Raw genomic sequence first — 19,894 nt, forward strand, 5'->3', positions numbered from 1 at the left:
ATATCATTGGAGATTGATGGTCTTTTTAATCCACTATCCAGAGTCAGGAACAGATGAAGTTAGGTCTGCTACTGTTCAGTGATTAAATATGATTTCTGGTGATGGGAAATAATAAAAAACACTCAACTTCATCTAGTAATAGTTTTCCTTTGTTATTTATTCCAAGGTGTGTCTTTAACTTGTAAATGTATTGTGTGGAGGTGAGCTAGTGGTGTGGCTGATAGAATAGAATGAAGAGGGAGGAGGGGAGGAAGAGGGGAGGAGTGAAGGGCTGTTCAAGAAACCAGATGAGGAAGAGGAAGATGTTCAGGGGAATTACTGTCTCTGTTCCAAATGGTTCCCTATTCCCTACGTAGTGCACTACGGTGCTTCTGACCAGGTCTAAAGTAGTGTTCTACGTAGGGAATAGGGTGTAGATTTATTACAATATCATGCTTTAGTGTTTGGCACAAAAATATATTAGATATCCACCCCTACTTCCTGTCTGTCATCCCCAGTTCTGTTAAGACTTCCTCTCATTGAACTGGGCCTCATTCTAAATGGTCACTTTGTATTGATAGTCCATACTGGTCTTTACTATGGTTCTACATACAGTACCTGTATTGATAGTCCATACTGGTCTTTACTATGGTTCTACATACAGTACCTGTATTGATAGTCCATACTGGTCTTTCCTATGGTTCTACATACAGTATCTGTATTGATAGTCCATACTGGTCTTTACTATGGTTCTACATACAGTACCTGTATTGATAGTCCATACTGGTCTTTACTATGGTTCTACATACAGTATCTGTATTGATAGTCCATACTGGTCTTTACTATGGTTCTACATACAGTACCTGTATTGATAGTCCATACTGGGCTTTACTATGGTTCTACATACAGTACCTGTATTGATAGTCCATACTGGACTTTACTATGGTTCTACATACAGTACCTGTATTGATAGTCCATACTGGACTTTACTATGGTTCTACATACAGTATCTGTATTGATAGTCCATACTGGTCTTTACTATGGTTCTACATACAGTACCTGTATTGATGAGGGCCTCATCATCTGGCAGTAAAACCCTATAGACCTGAAAGGGACTGCAGTGTGCTCCAGTCTCCAGCAGGGGGCAGTAAAACCCTTTGGACCTGAAAGGGACTGCAGTGTGCTCCAGTCTCCAGCAGGGGGCAGTAAAACCCTTTGGACCTGAAAGGGACTGCAGTGTGCTCCAGTCTCCAGCAGGGGGCACTAAACCTCTATGGACCTGGAAGTGAAAGTGAGGAGTAAAAATCAAAGGTGAATTTACATTGATGTTTCCACGGAGACCTGAATCATATCCACGAGGCGCCAAACTGAAGACAATGAACTAAAACAGGGAGGGACTAACTGAACTAAAATAATTCTGTTTTGCTACAGTGTTCTCTAACGAATAACACCCTGGATTCAAATACTTTTTGAAATCTTTCCAACACTTTGAGCATTTCCATTGTCCTCCAGGTGGGCGGGGTTTGTTTGTGCTTTTAGGACTTTTCTATTCGCTAATGCTCCCTCCATCCTATAAGAATCATTGATGTGTTGGATGAGCAGGGGGCAGTAAAACCCTATGGACCTGAAAGGGACTGCAGTGTGCTCCAGTCTCCAGCAGGGGGCAGTAAAACCCTATGGACCTGAAAGGGACTGCAGTGTGCTCCAGTCTCCAGCAGGGGGCAGTAAACCCCCATGGACCTGAAAGGGACTGCAGTGTGCTCCAGTCTCCAGCAGGGGGCAGTAATCCCTATCGACCTGAAAGGGACTGCAGTGTGCTCCAGTCTCCAGCAGGGGGCAGTAAAACCCTATGGACCATTGCTCATGAAGTATTCAATATTATTATAAATAGTATTTGAACACATCTGTTACCACATGCAATAAGCCTGTAACGTCTTGTATGATCTTTGTTTGTACTTTTAGGACTTTTCTATTGGTTCCATTACAACTAACTCATTCAACCACTGCTTATTAAGTTTTCAAAATTATTTTGAAACATGTCTGTTTCCACGTGCAATAAGCCTGTAACGTCTTGTATGATCTCATCAGGTAAAGGTGTGTCAAATGGAAGGGCAAGTCTCACCACTGAGAGGAAAACATCACTGGTCCACCTCTGCATCAGGTCAGCTATGTTGATCAGTACTGTCCCAGGGATGCTGGGAGCAGAGATGAACTCCCCTGACCTGGTATCATCTATGGAGTTGTCATTTTAATATCAGTTTAAGCCCATTACTGCTATAACACATAAACCATGTTAATAGAATGAAATGGATCCAGGTTCCATTTATTCTACATCAGATTTACTGCCTGTGGAACACTTCTCCATAGTGTCTGAAATCAAGATGACTGCAGGTCTGAATCCCAAACTAATGGGGGGAAATGGATCCATCTAATAACATGGTTTTTAGAGATATGGAGAAAAACATCACAAACTGTACTATTGGGGTGAACAAATACCATTAACATACATACAAGGCATTCAGAAACATTTTGTTACGTTACAGCCTCATTCTACAATGGATTAAATAAATCATGTTCCTATTCAATCCACACACCATACCCCATAATGACATCACAATACTCCATAATGACCTCACAATACTCCATAATGACATCACAAGGTCTCATAATGACATCACAATACTCCATAATGACCTCACAATACCCCATAATGACATCACAATACTCCATAATGACCTCACAATACTCCATAATGACATCACAAGGTCTCATAATGACATCACAATACTCCATAATGACCTCACAATACTCCATAATGACATCACAATGTCTCATAATGACATCACAATACTCCAGAATGACCTCACAATACTCCAGAATGACCTCACAATACTTCATAATGACAAAGCGAAAAGATGTTTTTTATTTTTTGCAAATTATTAACCGAAGTACCTTATATAAGTATTCAGACCCTTTGAGACGTGAGATTGAGCTCCGGTGTATCCTGTTTCCATTGATCATCCTTGAGGTGTTTCTACAACGGGTTTGGAGTCCACCTGTGGTAAATTCCATTGATAGGACATGATTTGGAAAAGCACACACCTGTCTGTATAAGGTCCCACAGTTGACAGGTCATGTCAGAGCAAAATACCTCCAGGACCAAGGCCCTTCTCCCCCATTGCTCAGTTTGGCCAGACGCCCAGCTCTTGGAAGGCCCTTCTCCCCCCATTCAGAAACATGAAGGAAATGGATCCATCTAATAAGATGGTGTTTAGAGGTATGGACCTTTCTATTGGGGTGAACCATCCCCTTAACATACAGTACCAGTCAAAAGTTTGGACACACCTACTCATTCAAGGGTTTTTCTTTATGTTTACTATTTTCTACATTGTAGAAATGTAGGGAAGACATCAAAACTATGAAATAACACACATGGAATCATGTAGTAACCAACAACGTGTTCAACAAATCAAGTGGAGGCCCAGTCATCTGATGCAGCCCTGCATCACTCTCCTTGGTCAAATAGCCCTAACACAGCCTGGAGGTGTGTTGGGTCATTGTCCCGTTGAAAAACAAATGATAGTCCCACTAAGCACAAACCAGATGGGATGGCGTATCACTGCAGAATGCTGTGGTAGCCATGCTGGTTAAGACTATCATGGTGGTGCCCCCGGCAAAGCACCAACACACCTCCTCCTCCATGCTTCACGGTGGAAAATACACATGCAGAGATCATCTGTTCACCTACTCTGCTTCTCACAAAGACACAGCGGTTAGAACCAGAAGTCTTAAATCTGGACTCAAAGGACATTTCCACCGGTCTAATGGCCATTAGTCGTGTTTCTCTGCCCAAGCAAGTCAGGGGGCAGTGATCCCTATGGACCTGAAAGGGGCTGCAGTGTGCTCCAGTCTCCAGCAGGGGGCAGTAAACCCCTATGGACCTGAAAGGGGAAGTGAGGCGTTAAGTGTGATGCTATTGAACATTGCATCACTTAACCAGCATTCTGCAGCGATACGCCATCCCATCTGGTTTGGGTTTAGTGGGACTATCATTTGTTCTCACCTGATTGTCTATGAGGTGTACCAGGTGTGTCCCAACTTTTGACTGGTCCTGTAGTTTCTGTAGTGCAGAAAGTATGATGCTGTCCTAGTTCTGCTCTGTGTTCTGCTCCAAGGAAAGACTCATCTCTGGACACTCTCACATACCCTGTTACCTGCTGCACTGGTCCCCGCCGGCTCTGGTCTGTCTCTGCCAGTCTGGTACAGGTGTCCTCTCCTGCTCTGGTCTGTCTCTCCCAGTCTGGTACAGGTGTCCTCTCCTGCTCTGGTCTGTCTCTCCCAGTCTGGTACAGGTGTCCTCTCCTGCTCTGGTCTGTCTCTCCCAGTCTGGTACAGGTGTCCTCTCCTGCTCTGGTCTGTCTCTCCCAGTCTGGTACAGGTGTCCTCTCCTGCTCTGGTCTGTCTCTCCCAGTCTGGTACAGGTGTCCCCGCCGGCTCTGGTCTGTCTCTCCCAGTCTGGTACAGGTGTCCTCTCCTGCTCTGGTCTGTCTCTCCCAGTCTGGTACAGGTGCCCTCGCCACTCTCTCTCTCCCCGTAGCTTTGCTCTCCTACATCACACATTTATGACTTGTTGACTGATCTGCTGTTGGACTATTTAGTGATTGTTACTATGTTTGTATTATTATTTAGGATTGTTTTTAGCTCATTTAATGAGGGTTCAGCGTTGTGTTGGCTACATGTCTTAGATTGCTTAGTGCTGTGTTTCTCTCAGATCAAAGATGAGGCAATAAAGGATCATGTTGCTGCTGTTCAAAGGAGAAACTACACGCCTGCTCTGTGATTGAGGAAATAGATTGATGTTTCTCCCACGAGTTTTGGGAGAAACTACACTCTTGCTCTGTCAATGAGGAAATATGAGTTTCTCCCTCGAGTGTTGGGAGAAACTACACTCTTGCTCTGTCAATGAGGAAATATATAAATGTTTCTCCCTCGAGTTTTGGGAGAAACCACACTCTTGCTCCATAAATGCACGTGAGATCGATGCACATTTCTCCCAAACAACATGGGAGAAATGGGACTGTTGCTCTGACATGTCAGGACTGTTTTCTTGGTACTGAACCGTGTCCCTGGACTTTCCTCATCTCCTGAATGTTGTGGCGTTAAAGATTCTGGTGACGATGGATTGTCCTTCAAGTGCTGCCTATAAATCCACATGTTGGAACCCTCCATCTAGACCGGCCATTATCTAGCTGCTTCTACTGTCTGGAAATGTGCAGTCTGACCCAGGTCCTGACATCCTGTCCAATGAAGTAGTCAGAGCGGCCTGAAGTTTCTGCATGTGAATGTAATAAGTCTGCTGATGTAGTATGATTATGTGGATATATGGATAAAACCTGCCCACCCTGATGTATTTATGCTTTCTGAAACCTGGCTACAAAAATCTATTAAAGACAAAAATATATTGGCAGCAATGGTTATAATGTTTTAGGTGCAGATGGTCAATCTAAGGGTGGTGGTGTTGCTGTTTACGCAAAACACAAGATCTCAGCGGTCTGACTTCTACTCAACCTCAGCAAGTTGAATATCTGGGGTTGAACCTTAACCTTGGTTCCTGTTTAAATATGGTTGTATCTTGTTGTTATAGACCATCTGCTCCTGTTTAAATATGGTTGTATCTTGTTGCTATAGACCATCTGCTCCTGTTTAAATATGGTTGTATCTTGTTGTTACAGACCATCTGCTCCTGTTTAAATATGGTTGTATCTTGTTGTTACAGACCATCTGCTCCTGTTTAAATATGGTTGTATCTTGTTGTTATAGACCATCTGCTCCTGTTTAAATATGGTTGTATCTTGTTGTTATAGACCATCTGCTCCTGTTTGAATATGGTTGTATCTTGTTGTTACAGACCATCTGCTCCTGTTTAAATATGGTTGTATCTTGTTGTTACAGACCATCTGCTCCTGTTTAAATATGGTTGTATCTTGTTGTTATACATTTACATTTAAGTCATTTCGCTCTTATCCAGAGCGACTTACAAATTGGTGAATTCACCTTCTGACATCCAGTGGAGCAGCCACTTTACAATAGTGCATCTAAATCATTTAAGGGGGGGTGAGAAGGATTACTTATCCTATCCTAGGTATTCCTTGAAGAGGTGGGGTTTAAGGTGTCTCCGGAAGGTGGTGATTGACTCCGCTGTCCTGGCGTCGTGAGGACCTTGTTCCACCATTGGGGGGCCAGAGCAGCGAACAGTTTTGACTGGGCTGAGCGGGAACTGTACTTCCTCAGTGGTAGGGAGGCGAGCAGGCCAGAGGTGGATGAACGCAGTGCCCTTGCTTGGGTGTAGGGCCTGATCAGAGCCTGGAGGTACTGCGGTGCCGTTCCCCTCACAGCTAAATTAGGCAAGCACCATGGTCTTGTAGCGGATGCGAGCTTCAACTGGAAGCCAGTGGAGAGAGCGGAGGAGCGGGGTGACGTGAGACAGGTTATAAACCATCTGCTCCTGTTTAAATATGGTTGTATCTTGTTGTTATAGACCATCTGCTCCTGTTTAAATATGGTTGTATCTTGTTGTTATAGACCATCTGCTCCTGTTTAAATATGGTTGTATCTTGTTGTTACAGACCATCTGCTCCTGTTTAAATATGGATGTATCTTGTTGTTATAGACCATCTGCTCCTGTTTAAATATGGTTGTATCTTGTTGTTACAGACCATCTGCTCCTGTTTAAATATGGTTGTATCTTGTTGTTACAGACCATCTGCTCCTGTTTAAATATGGTTGTATCTTGTTGTTACAGACCATCTGATACTGTTTAAATATGGTTGTACCTTGTTGTTACAGACCATCTGCTCCTGTTTAAATATGGTTGTATCTTGTTGTTACAGACCATCTGCTCCTGTTGGCTCTCTGGATTGTATTTTCATATTATCACAGCATGTAAACTCTGAGTTTGATCTGATAGGTGATCTGAATCAGGACTGGTTAACATCTAGCTCTGATCAACTCTCAATTCTATCCAATACCCAGAATCTCACTCAGATTGTCAACAGTGTAACGAGGTTGAATATAAAGTTTCCTCTGAAATCCTCTTTGATTGATTTGATCTGAACCAAAACTGCTCATCGTTTTAATGCTTCTGGTATTTGATCACTGTGCTATTGCCTGTGTGAGAGATGGTCAAATTCCTAAACATCCTCCACATGTCATTACGAAAAGAAACCAGAAGCTGTTTGATACTCCAGGTTTTTTACATGATGTATCCAGAATTAAATGGAATAGAATGGAATTAATCCCTGATGTTGAATTAGCCTTTTCTTACTTCCACAATGCTTTCCAGGATGTACGCAATAAGCCCCTTTAAATAAATTCAGGATGAAGGGCAGAGAGAATCCCTGGTTTACTGAGGAACGTACTAAAATCACAAGGGAACTAAATGCTATGTGGGATAAAGCAAGAGGGTCTGGTTCAGCAGATGATTGGACGTCTGAAATATGGGTGTGGCTTTGATCTGAAAAGTGAAAGCAGACCACTACCTGAAATCTACTTCAGATCATTTAAATAATCCCTCCACATTCTGACAAGTAGTTTAAGGTTTGGAGTGAAAAGAAGATTCACAGCTTCCCAAACTATTGTTGGTCGACACTCAGGAAGTAACTGAGAGAACCTCCATTATGAAGGCCTTGAATCAGCATTTTATAGATGCAGGCAGTTCATTTAAAAATGTTAAACCCCCCCTGTGCTCTCCTTCACCAGGTTCTCCTTCTCATCCCTGACACCCCTGTGCTCTCTTTCACCAGGTTCTCCTTCACCAGGTTCTCCTTCCCATCCTTCTCTGTTTCAGAAGTGTGTAAAGCCCTGAAATAAATTGATAGAACAGAATCCCCTGTCCCTGATGAACTAGACCCCTGCTTCCTACACCTGCTGCTGACATCATTGCTCCCCCATATATTTCTAACCTCACGCTTGACGTTCAGGAAATCCCCAATTTATGGAAATCTGCTTTTGTACTGCCTCTCCTGAAAGGTGGAGATCCTTCGCTACTTGACAACTATCGACCCATATCAACGCTGTCTGTACTGTCAAAGGTCCTGGAGTCCTGGAGTCCTTAGTTAGTAGGTCCTGGAGTCCTTAGTTAGAAGGTCCCGGAGTCCTTAGTTAGAAGGTCCCAGAGTCCTTAGTTAGAAGGACCCGGAGTCCTTAGTTAGAAGGTCCCGGAGTCCTTAGTTAGAAGGTCCTGGAGTCCTTAGTAAGTAGGTCCTGGAGTCCTTAGTTAGAAGGTCCTGGAGTCCTTAGTAGGTCCTGGAGTCCTTAGTTAGAAGGTCCTGGAGTCCTTAGTTAGAAGGTCCTGGAGTCCTTAGTTAGAAGGTCCTGGAGTCCTTAGTTAGAAGGTCCTGGAGTCCTTAGTTAGAAGGTCCTGGAGTCCTCAGTTAGAAGGTCCTAGTTAGTAGGGAGATGAAGGCCTCCAAGAAAAAAACGTATTTCATGGAATGCAGTCAGTGTTAAAGTGTGTCTGTCTATATTGATTTGTAAAAGGCTTTTGACACTGTGGACACTGTGTTGGTGCAAAGGTTAACATTTTGTGGAATTACAGGTCATGATCGAGACTGGTTTATTAACACTACGAGTTGAGTTTTTACCAAAAAGTTATATTTTGGTTTCATCTGACCATATGACATTCTCCCAATCTTCTTCTGGATCATCCAAATGCTCTCTAGCAAACTTCAGACAGGCCTGGACATGTACTGGCTTAAGCAGGGGACACGTCTGGCACTGCAGGATTTGAGTCCCTGGTGGCGTAGTGTGTTACTGATAGTAGGCTTTGTTACTTTGGTCCCGGCTCTCTGCAGGTCATTCACTAGGTCCCCCCGTGTGGTTCTGGGATTTTTGCTCACCGTTCTTGTGATCATTTTGACCCCACGGGGTGAGATCTTGCGTGGAGCCCCAGATCGAGGGAGATTGTCAGTGGTCTTGTATGTCTTCCATTTCCTAATAATTGCCCCCACAGTTGATTTCTTCAAACCAAGCTGCTTCCCTATTGCAGATTCAGTCTTCCCAGCTTGGTGCAGGTCTACAATTTTGTTTCTGGTGTCCTTTTACAGCTCTTTGGTCTTGGCCATAGTGGGGTTTGGAGTGTGACTGTTTGAGGTTGTGGACAGGTGTCTTTTATACTGATAACAGGTTGAAACAGGTGCCATTAATACAGGTAACGAGTGGAGGACAGAGGAGCCTCTTAACTTCTTGAAACTCCCCATCCCGGATCCGGGTTTGTGACTAAAGCCTCAGGCTCATTAGCATAACGCAGCGTTAACGATTTCTGAAAATCGCAAATAAAATGAAAATAATGCGTCTGCTCTCAAGCTTAGCCTTTTCTTAACAACACTGTCATCTCAGATTTTCAAAATATGCTTTTGAACCATAGAAATTGACTAATTTGTGTAAGAGTATGCAAAGCTAGCATAGCATTTTGAGTAGCATTTAGCACGCAACATTTTCACAAAAACCAGATAACCAAATAAATAAAATCATTTACCTTTGAAGAGCTTCTGATGTTTTCAATGAGGAGACTCTCAGTTACATACCAAATGCGCAGTTTTTCCTGAAAGCGTCTGTGTGTAGGAGAAATCGTTCCGTTTTCTACATTGCATCTGGCTACCGAAACGAACCGAAAATTCAGTCACCTACAACGTAAAACTTTTCCGGATTAACTACATAATATCGCCGAAACATGGCAAACGTTGTTTGGAATCAATCCTCAAGGTGTTTTTTCACATATCTCTTCATTGATATGCAGTTCGTGGAAGCTTGCTTTCCTCTCTGTATCCCAAGGAAAAATACTGGCAGGTGACTTTTGCGCACCAATTTCGGCGTAGGACACCGGGCGGACACCTGGTAAATGTGGTCTCTTATGGTCAATCTTCCAATGATCTGCCTACAAATACGTCACAATGCTGCAGACACCTTGGGGAAACGACAGAAAGGGCAGGCTCATTCCTCTCGCATTCACAGCCATATAAGGAGACAATGGAAAACAGAGCCTCAAAAATCCTGTTCATTTCCTGGATGCCATCTCATCTTGGTTTTGCCTGAAGCTCACGTTCTAGGGCACGCACAGAGAATATCTTGGTAGTTTTGGACACGTCAGAGTGTTTTCTTTCGAAAGCTATCAATTATATGCATAGTCGAGCATCTTTTTGTGACAAAATATCTTGTTTAAAACGGGAACGTTTTTCATCCAAAAATGAAATAGCGCCCCCATAGAGGTTAAAGAGGTTAAAGAAGAAGTTACAGGTCTGTGAGAGACAGAAATCTTGCTTGTTTGTAGGTGACCAAATACTTATTTTCCACCATAATTTGCAAATAAATTCATTAAAAATCCTACAATGTGATTTTCTGGATTTTTTTCAATGGTTGTAGATTGTAGTGATGTTATATATATGCAGGCCTCAACCACGACCCTGAGAGAACTTGATTCAGTGTATCATGCAGCCCTCAGGTTCATTACCAATCAGAAACGTCTAACACATCATTGTGATCTCTACAGCGCTGTTGGCTGGTGGTCATCTACCTTGGGTAGGTTTAAACACTGGTATACACTGATTTATAAGGCCATATTGTAGGTTTAAACACTGGTATACACTGATTTATATTGGGTAAAATGCCATAGTTATTCTTTAGTCAGGTCAGTAAATAAATATAAATTACGGTCCCATTCTGATTTGCTTCTAACAGAACCAAGAAGTAGAACAGGTCAGAACCATAGTAAAGACCAGTATGGACTATCAATACAGGTACTGTATGTAGAACCATAGTAAAGACCAGTATGGACTATCAATACAGGTACTGTATGTAGAACCATAGTAAAGACCAGTATGGACTATCAATACAGGTACTGTATGTAGAACCATAGTAAAGACCAGTATGGACTATCAATACAGGTACTGTATGTAGAACCATAGTAAAGACCAGTATGGACTATCAATACAGGTACTGTATGTAGAACCATAGTAAAGACCAGTATGGACTATCAATACAGGTACTGTATGTAGAACCATAGTAAAGACCAGTATGGACTATCAATACAGGTACTGTATGTAGAACCATAGTAAAGACCAGTATGGACTATCAATACAGGTACTGTATGTAGAACCATAGTAAAGACCAGTATGGACTATCAATACAAAGTGACCATTTAGAATGAGGCCCAGTTCAATGAGAGGAAGTCTTAACAGAACTGGGGGATGACAGACAGGAAGTGGGGGGGGGGGGGGAGATCTAATATATTTTTGTGCCAAACACTAAAGCATGATATTGTAATATATCTACACCCTATTCCCTACGTAGAACACTACTTTAGACCTGGTCAGAAGCACTGTAGTGCACTACGTAGGGAATAGGGAACCATTTGGAACAGACAGTAATTCCCCTGAACATCTTCCTCTTCCTCATCTGGTTTCTTGAACAGTCTAATAAGTCTAATATCCCATTTAGCAGACGCTTTTGTCCAAAGCGACTTACAAGTCGGCTGGGGCCACTACTTTTACATATTGGTGGCCCCAGCGGGAATCGAACCCACGACGCTTGGCGTTGCAAGCGCCATGCTCTACCGACTGAGCCACACAGGACAGCCCTTCACTCCTCCCCTCTTCCTCCCCTCCTCCCTCTTCATTCTATTCTATCAGCCACACCACTAGCTCACCTCCACACAATACATTTACAAGTTAAAGACACACCTTGGAAGAAATAACAAAGGAAAACTATTACTAGATGAAGTTGAGTGTTTTTTATTATTTCCCATCACCATAAATCATATTTAATCACTGAACAGTAGCAGACCTAACTTCATCTGTTCCTGACTCTGGATAGTGGATTAAAAAGACCATCAATCTCCAATGATATTAAAGTACTATTCTGAACATTACTGATATACTGAGTGGCAAGTCAAGATATCTGCTGGTTTTATTGTTTGGTCAACAGCACCACCTGCTGGACAGGTTTAATGTTGCTGGACTGAGCAGTATGGGAGGATGAAAGATGACACATTTAGGGCCGGTTTCCTGGACATCTACATTGAACATACTGTTTAGTCCAGGACTAGGATTCATCTGTGTCTGGGAAACCAGACCATATAGTTTAGTAGAAAGGAAGTGATACCAGCTTGTAGTGGGCTGACTAGTCCTGAATTGTCCTTTAGTTCCTGGACCATTTTCCATGCAGCTCCAGGTGACAGAGAACACATCAATTAGGACCAAGCCAACAAGCTGATCAATGATACTGAGGAGAATTACATAGAGACAGAGAACCAACTGAGAAAACATATCAATGGTTCTGAATGACAACCAATATACATCAACACCAGACATCATGATTCATGGAAATGTACAGGATTAAAACATTGCAATTACAAAAATATGAAAACATTGAATTTTAATTCATAACATCTTCTGAAGATCAAATCAGTTAAATCATTGTAGAGAAAACAGAGCAGAATGAATCATCACATCTGGGGACCTTCACCACCAGCATGACTAGTATCTATGTGGACCCTACTACAGTCTAACCAGCTCAGCTATAGACTACACCAGCATGACTAGTATCTATGTGGTCCCTACTACAGTCTAACCAGCTCAGCTATAGACTACGCCAGCATGACTAGTATCTATGTGGACCCTACTACAGTCTAACCAGCTCAGCTATAGACTACACCAGTGTTACGGATACAGTTATCCTGTGTGTGTGTGTGTATCCTGTGTGTGTGTTTCTTTTCTCTCCTTCTCCCCTCACAGGTGAAAATCATCACTCCCCAATCAATCATCAATCAGAAGACACACCTCCTCATATTTCCTAAACCTATCACAGTTCTTTCCCCATGGTTTAAAAACCCCATCATTTGTTTGTTCTAGAGCTCAGCTCAATCTCTCTGTAAATGCCATGTCTGTAGGTCTCTGTGTTTCACTCTCGCTTTGTGTCTTAACCTCTCTTTTGTTTAAGCACCTCATAGCACTTTGTCATCACCTGTGAGTATTGTTTTTGGTTATGGTGTTTGTGTTTGATTGCTGGTGGAAAAGGGGGAAACCAAGACAAGTCGCCCATGGGCAAACACTACCCGTAGGTGAACTTTGTTAAATACACTAGTTAGAACTGGGCGGACCACCCACTGTATTTTTGGTTAGTTAGTTAGCTGTTGTTAAAGTAGGCTAGTCTAGCTTAGGGGTGTTTTTGAATACTTATTGTTTCTTTCCTTGGGTCCAGCTCAGCCCCTTTTCCTGCTCCCCCCATTACCGTGTGTTTATAAATAAACCTAGAGTTTGACGGTAGATTTCAGTTGTCGTGCTTATTTCGTTCACACTTTTCCTTTGTCACAATAGTAATTTGCATGAGTTATGTTACGAGTCTCATTACCATCCCCCCTAGACTGTCGGGCCAAAAGGGATTCGTAACACCAGCATGACTAGTATCTATGTGGACCCTACTACAGTCTAACCAGCTCAGCTATAGACTACGCCAGCATGACTAGTATCTATGTGGACCCTACTACAGTCTAACCAGCTCAGCTATAGACTACACCAGCATGACTAGTATCTATGTGGACCCTACTACAGTCTAACCAGCTCAGCTATAGACTACACCAGCATGACTAGTATCTATGTGGACCCTACTACAGTCTAACCAGCTCAGCTATAGACTACACCAGCATGACTAGTATCTATGTGGTCCCTACTACAGTCTAACCAGCTCAGCTATAGACTACACCAGCATGACTAGTATCTATGTGGACCCTACTACAGTCTAACCAGCTCAGCTATAGACTACACCAACATGACTAGTATCTATGTGGACCCTACTACAGTCTAACCAGCTCAGCTATAGACTACGCCAGCATGACTAGTATCTATGTGGACCCTACTACAGTCTAACCAGCTCAGCTATAGACTACACCAGCATGACTAGTATCTATGTGGACCCTACTACAGTCTAACCAGCTCAGCTATAGACTACACCAGCATGACTAGTATCTATGTGGACCCTACTACAGTCTAACCAGCTCAGCTATAGACTACACCAGCATGACTAGTATCTATGTGGACCCTACTACAGTCTAACCAGCTCAGCTATAGACTACACCAGCATGACTAGTATCTATGTGGACCCTACTACAGTCTAACCAGCTCAGCTATAGACTACACCAGCATGACTAGTATCTATGTGGACCCTACTACAGTCTAACCAGCTCAGCTATAGACTACACAAGCATGACTAGTATCTATGTGGACCCTACTACAGTCTAACCAGCTCAGCTATAGACTACACCAGCATGACTAGTATCTATGTGGACCCTACTACAGTCTAACCAGCTCAGCTATAGACTACACCAGCATGACTAGTATCTATGTGGACCCTACTACAGTCTAACCAGCTCAGCTATAGACTACACCAGCATGACTAGTATCTATGTGGACCCTACTACAGTCTAACCAGCTCAGCTATAGACTACACCAACATGACTAGTATCTATGTGGACCCTACTACAGTCTAACCAGCTCAGCTATAGACTACACCAGCATGACTAGTATCTATGTGGACCCTACTACAGTCTAACCAGCTCAGCTATAGACTACACCAGCATGACTAGTATCTATGTGGACCCTACTACAGTTTAACCAGCTCAGCTATAGACTACACCAGCATGACTAGTATCTATGTGGTCCCTACTACAGTCTAACCAGCTCAGCAGTACCAGAGACATAAAAAATAGGACCATAACAAAATCCAAACCCAGGATAAAGGGGCTGAGTGAATGTGGTCTGGACTCTGTGGAGGAGGGTCATTGTGTCAGAGACACTGTAGAAGGACAGAGTACCTGCCTTGTGATCCAGGTACACTCCTACTCTGGAGGACTGAGGGCCTGATACTTTAGTCACAACATTATTGTGTCTGAAACAATAACCACCTCTATAGTAATATAAACTCCAGGTCTTGTTATTGTCTCCAAATGCACCATCATTACCTCTCCCTGTTCTGCTGATGTCTTTATATGAGACTGCTGTAGCAACACCACCAGTCCTCTCCACCTCCCAGTAACAGCGTCCAGACAGACCCTCTCTACACAGAACCTGCCAGTAGTTGGTGAATCTGTCTGGATGGTCAGGATATGGTTGGACTTGACGTGTAAAGGTCACCTTTCTGTTCCCTTCAGACAGAGAGAGGCGTGTTCCTGCTGTGTTTGGGTCCAGTGTGAGCTGACAGGAATCTGGGAGAAGAGCAGAGACCAATTAGGGGAGTCAGAACAATAAGTTAAGTCAGATACTGTATCTCCCCTGTCTTTGATTAGAGCACAGCAGAGATCAAATCAGAGAAATATGAGGAGTCAGATAGAGACCCAGTCTTTGATTAGATCTACTATTGCTATATATTTCTAGAGGGATTGTTAGGAGTGTCAGTAAAAAGAGACTGTTAGTTACTTCACAATAAAGAGACTCACATTGTAACAACTGTTCTCTGGTCTTGGGCTCTGGAGGCAGTACAACATCCACTATATTCACTACAGACACACAAACACATTGACAGAGAGAGGGAATGTTATCATCAGACCATATTCCACATGTATATGACTAGTAGGGAACTTTCAAATGTCTAAAGTTGATGTTCTTATTGTTTTCAACACACCTGTAGTGGAGATCTTGGTCCATTCTCCTTTAAGGAAGTCTTCTAGTTTCTCTCTCAGTTCAGACACAGTCTGACTCACATCTCCAAAGTACTGAAGAGGACGGACAACGATGCTGGGTAAGTCTGAAGATACACTGATACTGGAGAGAGACTGATACCTCTGGAGAGAGAGAGAGAGAGAGAGACTGATACCTCTGGAGAGAGAGAGACTGATACCTCTGGAGAGAGACAGAGAGAGACTGATACCTCTGGAGAGAGAGAGAGAGAGAGAGAGACTGATACCCCTGGAGAGAGAGAGAGAGAGAGAGAGAGAGAGAATGATACCTCTGGAGAGAGAGAGAGAGACTGATACCTCTGGAGAGAGAGAGAGAGAGAGACTGATACCTCTGGAGAGAGAGAGAGACTGATACCTCTGGAGAGAGAGAGAGAGAGACTGATACCTCTGGAGAGAGAGAGAGAGAGACTGATACCTCTGGAGAGAGAGAGAGAGAGACTGATACCTCTGGAGAGAGAGAGAGAGAGAGAGAGAGACTGATACCTCTGGAGAGAGAGAGAGAGAGACTGATACCTCTGGAGAAGAGAGAGAGAGAGAGAGAGAGAGAGAGAGAGACTGATACCTCTGGAGAGAGAGAGAGACACTGATACCTCTGGAGAGAGAGAGAGAGAGAGAGACACTGATACCTCTGGAGAGAGAGAGAGAGAGACACTGATACCTCTGGAGAGAGAGAGAGAGAGAGAGACACACTGATACCTCTCTCTCGAGAGAGAGAGAGAGAGAGAGAGAGACTGATAACTCTGGAGAGAGAGAGAGACAGGGACAGAGAGAGGGAGAGGGATGACAGAGAGAGAGAGAGAGAGGTTCCGGGTTGGAGCGAGCGGTCGCATCTACACTTCGGTCCGTAGGTAGTATAACCTTTCATTACATTTTCATTACATTTCATTATAGTACAACGGTTTGATTTGTCTAATCTTAGCTATTTCTTCTTAGCTAGCTACATAGCCGTCTTTGTATCAAAGATAATTGCGTAATTATCGTATTTCGTGGAGTCGTCTAACGTAGTCTACACTGCTATCTGCCCAGCAGCTAGCTAAGCAACTAGCTAACGTCTAAGACAATTGTGTAGTCTAGAGCGATTTTCTAGGTTAGCTAGCCAGCTATTGTCGTTCTTTTAACGTAACGTAACGCAATCAACACTGCTAGCTAGCCAGCTAGCCCCCGACTAGCAGCACTGTAGAAACTATTACAGTACAACGGTTTGATTTGTTTGATCGTAGCTAGCTAGCTACATAGCCGTCTTTGTATCTAAGACAATTGTGTAGTCTAGAGCGATTCTCTAGTTTAGCTAGCCAGCTATTGTCGTTCTTTTAACGTAACGTAACGCAATCAACACTGCTAGCTAGCTAGCTAGCCCCAAATAGCAGCACTGTAGAAACTATTACACTCGACGGAACGACTTGATTAGTGTAGTGTCAACATCGCAGCCACTGCCAGCTAGCCTACAAAGTCAACAACGCAGCCACTGCCAGCTAGCCTACTCCAGCAGTACTGTATCATTTCAATCATTTTAGTCAATAAGTTTCTTGCTACGTAAGCTTAACTTTCTGAACATTCGAGACGTGTAGTCCACTTGTCATTCCAATCTCCTTTGCATTAGCGTAGCCTCTTCTGTAGCCTGTCAACTATGTGTCTATCTATCCCTGTTCTCTCCTCTCTGCACAGACCATACAAACGCTCCCACCGCGTGGCCGCGGCCACCTAATCTGGTGGTCCCAGCGCGCACGACCCACGTGGAGTTCCAGGTCTCCGGTAGCCTCTGGAACTGCCGATCTGCGGCCAACAAGGCAGAGTTCACCTCAGCCTATGCCTCCCTCCAGTCCCTCGACTTCTTGGCACTGACGGAAACATGGATCACCACAGATAACACTGCTACCCCTACTGCTCTCTCTTCGTCCGCCCACGTGTTCTCGCACACCCCGAGAGCTTCTGGTCAGCGGGGTGGTGGCACCGGGATCCTCATCTCTCCCAAGTGGTCATTCTCTCTTTCTCCCCTTACCCATCTGTCTATCGCCTCCTTTGAATTCCATGCTGTCACAGTTACCAGCCCTTTGAAGCTTAACATTCTTATCATTTATCGTCCTCCAGGTTCCCTCGGAGAGTTCATCAATGAGCTTGATGCCTTGATAAGCTCCATTCCTGAGGACGGCTCACCTCTCACAGTCCTGGGCGACTTTAACCTCCCCACGTCTACCTTTGACTCATTCCTCTCTGCCTCCTTCTTTCCACTCCTCTCCTCTTTTGACCTCACCCTCTCACCTTCCCCCCCTACTCACAAGGCAGGCAATACGCTCGACCTCATCTTTACTAGATGCTGTTCTTCCACTAACCTCATTGCAACTCCCTCCAAGTCTCCGACCACTACCTTGTATCCTTTTCCCTCTCGCTCTCATCCAACACTTCCCACACTGCCCCTACTCGGATGGTATCGCGCCGTCCCAACCTTCGCTCTCTCTCCCCGCTACTCTCTCCTCTTCCATCCTATCATCTCTTCCCTCTGCTCATACCTTCTCCAACCTATCTCCTGATTCTGCCTCCTCAACCCTCCTCTCTTCCCTTTCTGCATCCTTTGACTCTCTATGTCCCCCTATCCTCCAGGCCGGCTCGGTCCTCCCCCCTCCCGCTCCGTGGCTCGACGACTCATTGCGAGCTCACAGAACAGAGCTCCGGGCAGCCGAGCGGAAATGGAGGAAAACTCGCCTCCCTGCGGACCTGGCATCCTTTCACTCCCTCTTCTCTACATTTTCCTCCTCTGTCTCTTCTGCTAAAGCCACTTTCTACCACTCTAAATTCCAAGCATCTGCCTCTAACCCTAGGAAGCTCTTTGCCACCTTCTCCTCCTCCTGAATCGTCCCCCCCCTCCTCCCTCTCTGCAGATGACCGTCAACCATTTTGAAAAGAAGGTCGCGACATCCGATCCTCGTTTTCTAAGTCAAACGACACCGCTGGTTCTGCTCACACTGCCCTACCCTGTGCTCTGACCTCTTTCTCCCCTCTCTCTCCAGATGAAATCTCGCTTCTTGTGACGGCCGGCCGCCCAACAACCTGCCCGCTTGACCCTATCCCCTCCTCTCTTCTCCAGACCATTTCCGGAGACCTTCTCCCTTACCTCACCTCGCTCATCAACTCATCCCTGACCGCTGGCTACGTCCCTTCCGTCTTCAAGAGAGCGAGAGTTGCACCCCTTCTGAAAAAACCTACACTCGATCCCTCCGATGTCAACAACTACAGACCAGTATCCCTTCTTTCTTTTCTCTCCAAAACTCTTGAACGTGCCGTCCTTGGCCAGCTCTCCCGCTATCTCTCTCAGAATGACCTTCTTGATCCAAATCAGTCAGGTTTCAAGACTAGTCATTCAACTGAGACTGCTCTTCTCTGTATCACGGAGCGCTCCGCACTGCTAAAGCAAACTCTCTCTCCTCTGCTCTCATCCTTCTAGACCTATCGGCTGCCTTCGATACTGTGAACCATCAGATCCTCCTCTCCACCCTCTCCGAGTTGGGCATCTCCGGCGCGGCCCACGCTTGGATTGCGTCCTACCTGACAGGTCGCTCCTACCAGGTGGCGTGGCGAGAATCTGTCTCCTCGCCACGCGCTCTCACCACTGGTGTCCCCCAGGGCTCTGTTCTAGGCCCTCTCCTATTCTCGCTATACACCAAGTCACTTGGCTCTGTCATAACCTCACATGGTCTCTCCTATCATTGCTATGCAGACGACACACAATTAATCTTCTCCTTTCCCCTTCTGATGACCAGGTGGCGAATCGCATCTCTGCATGTCTGGCAGACATATCAGTGTGGATGACGGATCACCACCTCAAGCTGAACCTCGGCAAGACGGAGCTGCTCTTCCTCCCGGGGAAGGACTGCCCGTTCCATGATCTCGCCATCACGGTTGACAACTCCATTGTGTCCTCCTCCCAGAGCGCTAAGAACCTTGGCGTGATCCTGGACAACACCCTGTCGTTCTCAACCAACATCATGGCGGTGGCCCGTTCCTGTAGGTTCATGCTCTACAACATCCGCAGAGTACGACCCTGCCTCACACAGGAAGCGGCGCAGGTCCTAATCCAGGCACTTGTCATCTCCCGTCTGGATTACTGCAACTCGCTGTTGGCTGGGCTCCCTGCCTGTGCCATTAACCCCTACAACTCATCCAGAACGCCGCAGCCTGTCTGGTGTTCAACCTTCC

At 44.7% G+C, this 19,894-nt stretch overlaps 1 protein-coding gene across 1 annotated transcript in view; it reads right to left on the minus strand.

Annotated features, from left to right (window-relative positions):
• Positions 1 to 11,645: 11,645 nt before the first annotated feature.
• LOC135529958 (tripartite motif-containing protein 16-like) overlaps positions 11,646 to 19,894 on the minus strand; it is a 15,910-nt gene continuing 7,661 nt past the window's right edge. Inside the window, exons 4-6 of the mRNA XM_064958357.1 lie at positions 15,649 to 15,808; positions 15,464 to 15,523; positions 11,646 to 15,232 (exon numbers count right to left, since the gene is read on the minus strand). Coding sequence (XP_064814429.1) covers positions 14,694 to 15,232; positions 15,464 to 15,523; positions 15,649 to 15,808 — 759 coding nt within the window. The 3' untranslated portion in view covers positions 11,646 to 14,693. The remainder of the gene's footprint in view (positions 15,233 to 15,463; positions 15,524 to 15,648; positions 15,809 to 19,894) is intronic.

The sequence above is a fragment of the Oncorhynchus masou genome, unplaced genomic scaffold (genome assembly GCF_036934945.1).
Source record: "Oncorhynchus masou masou isolate Uvic2021 unplaced genomic scaffold, UVic_Omas_1.1 unplaced_scaffold_1218, whole genome shotgun sequence".
In the NCBI taxonomy this organism is placed as follows: Eukaryota; Metazoa; Chordata; class Actinopteri; order Salmoniformes; family Salmonidae; genus Oncorhynchus; species Oncorhynchus masou.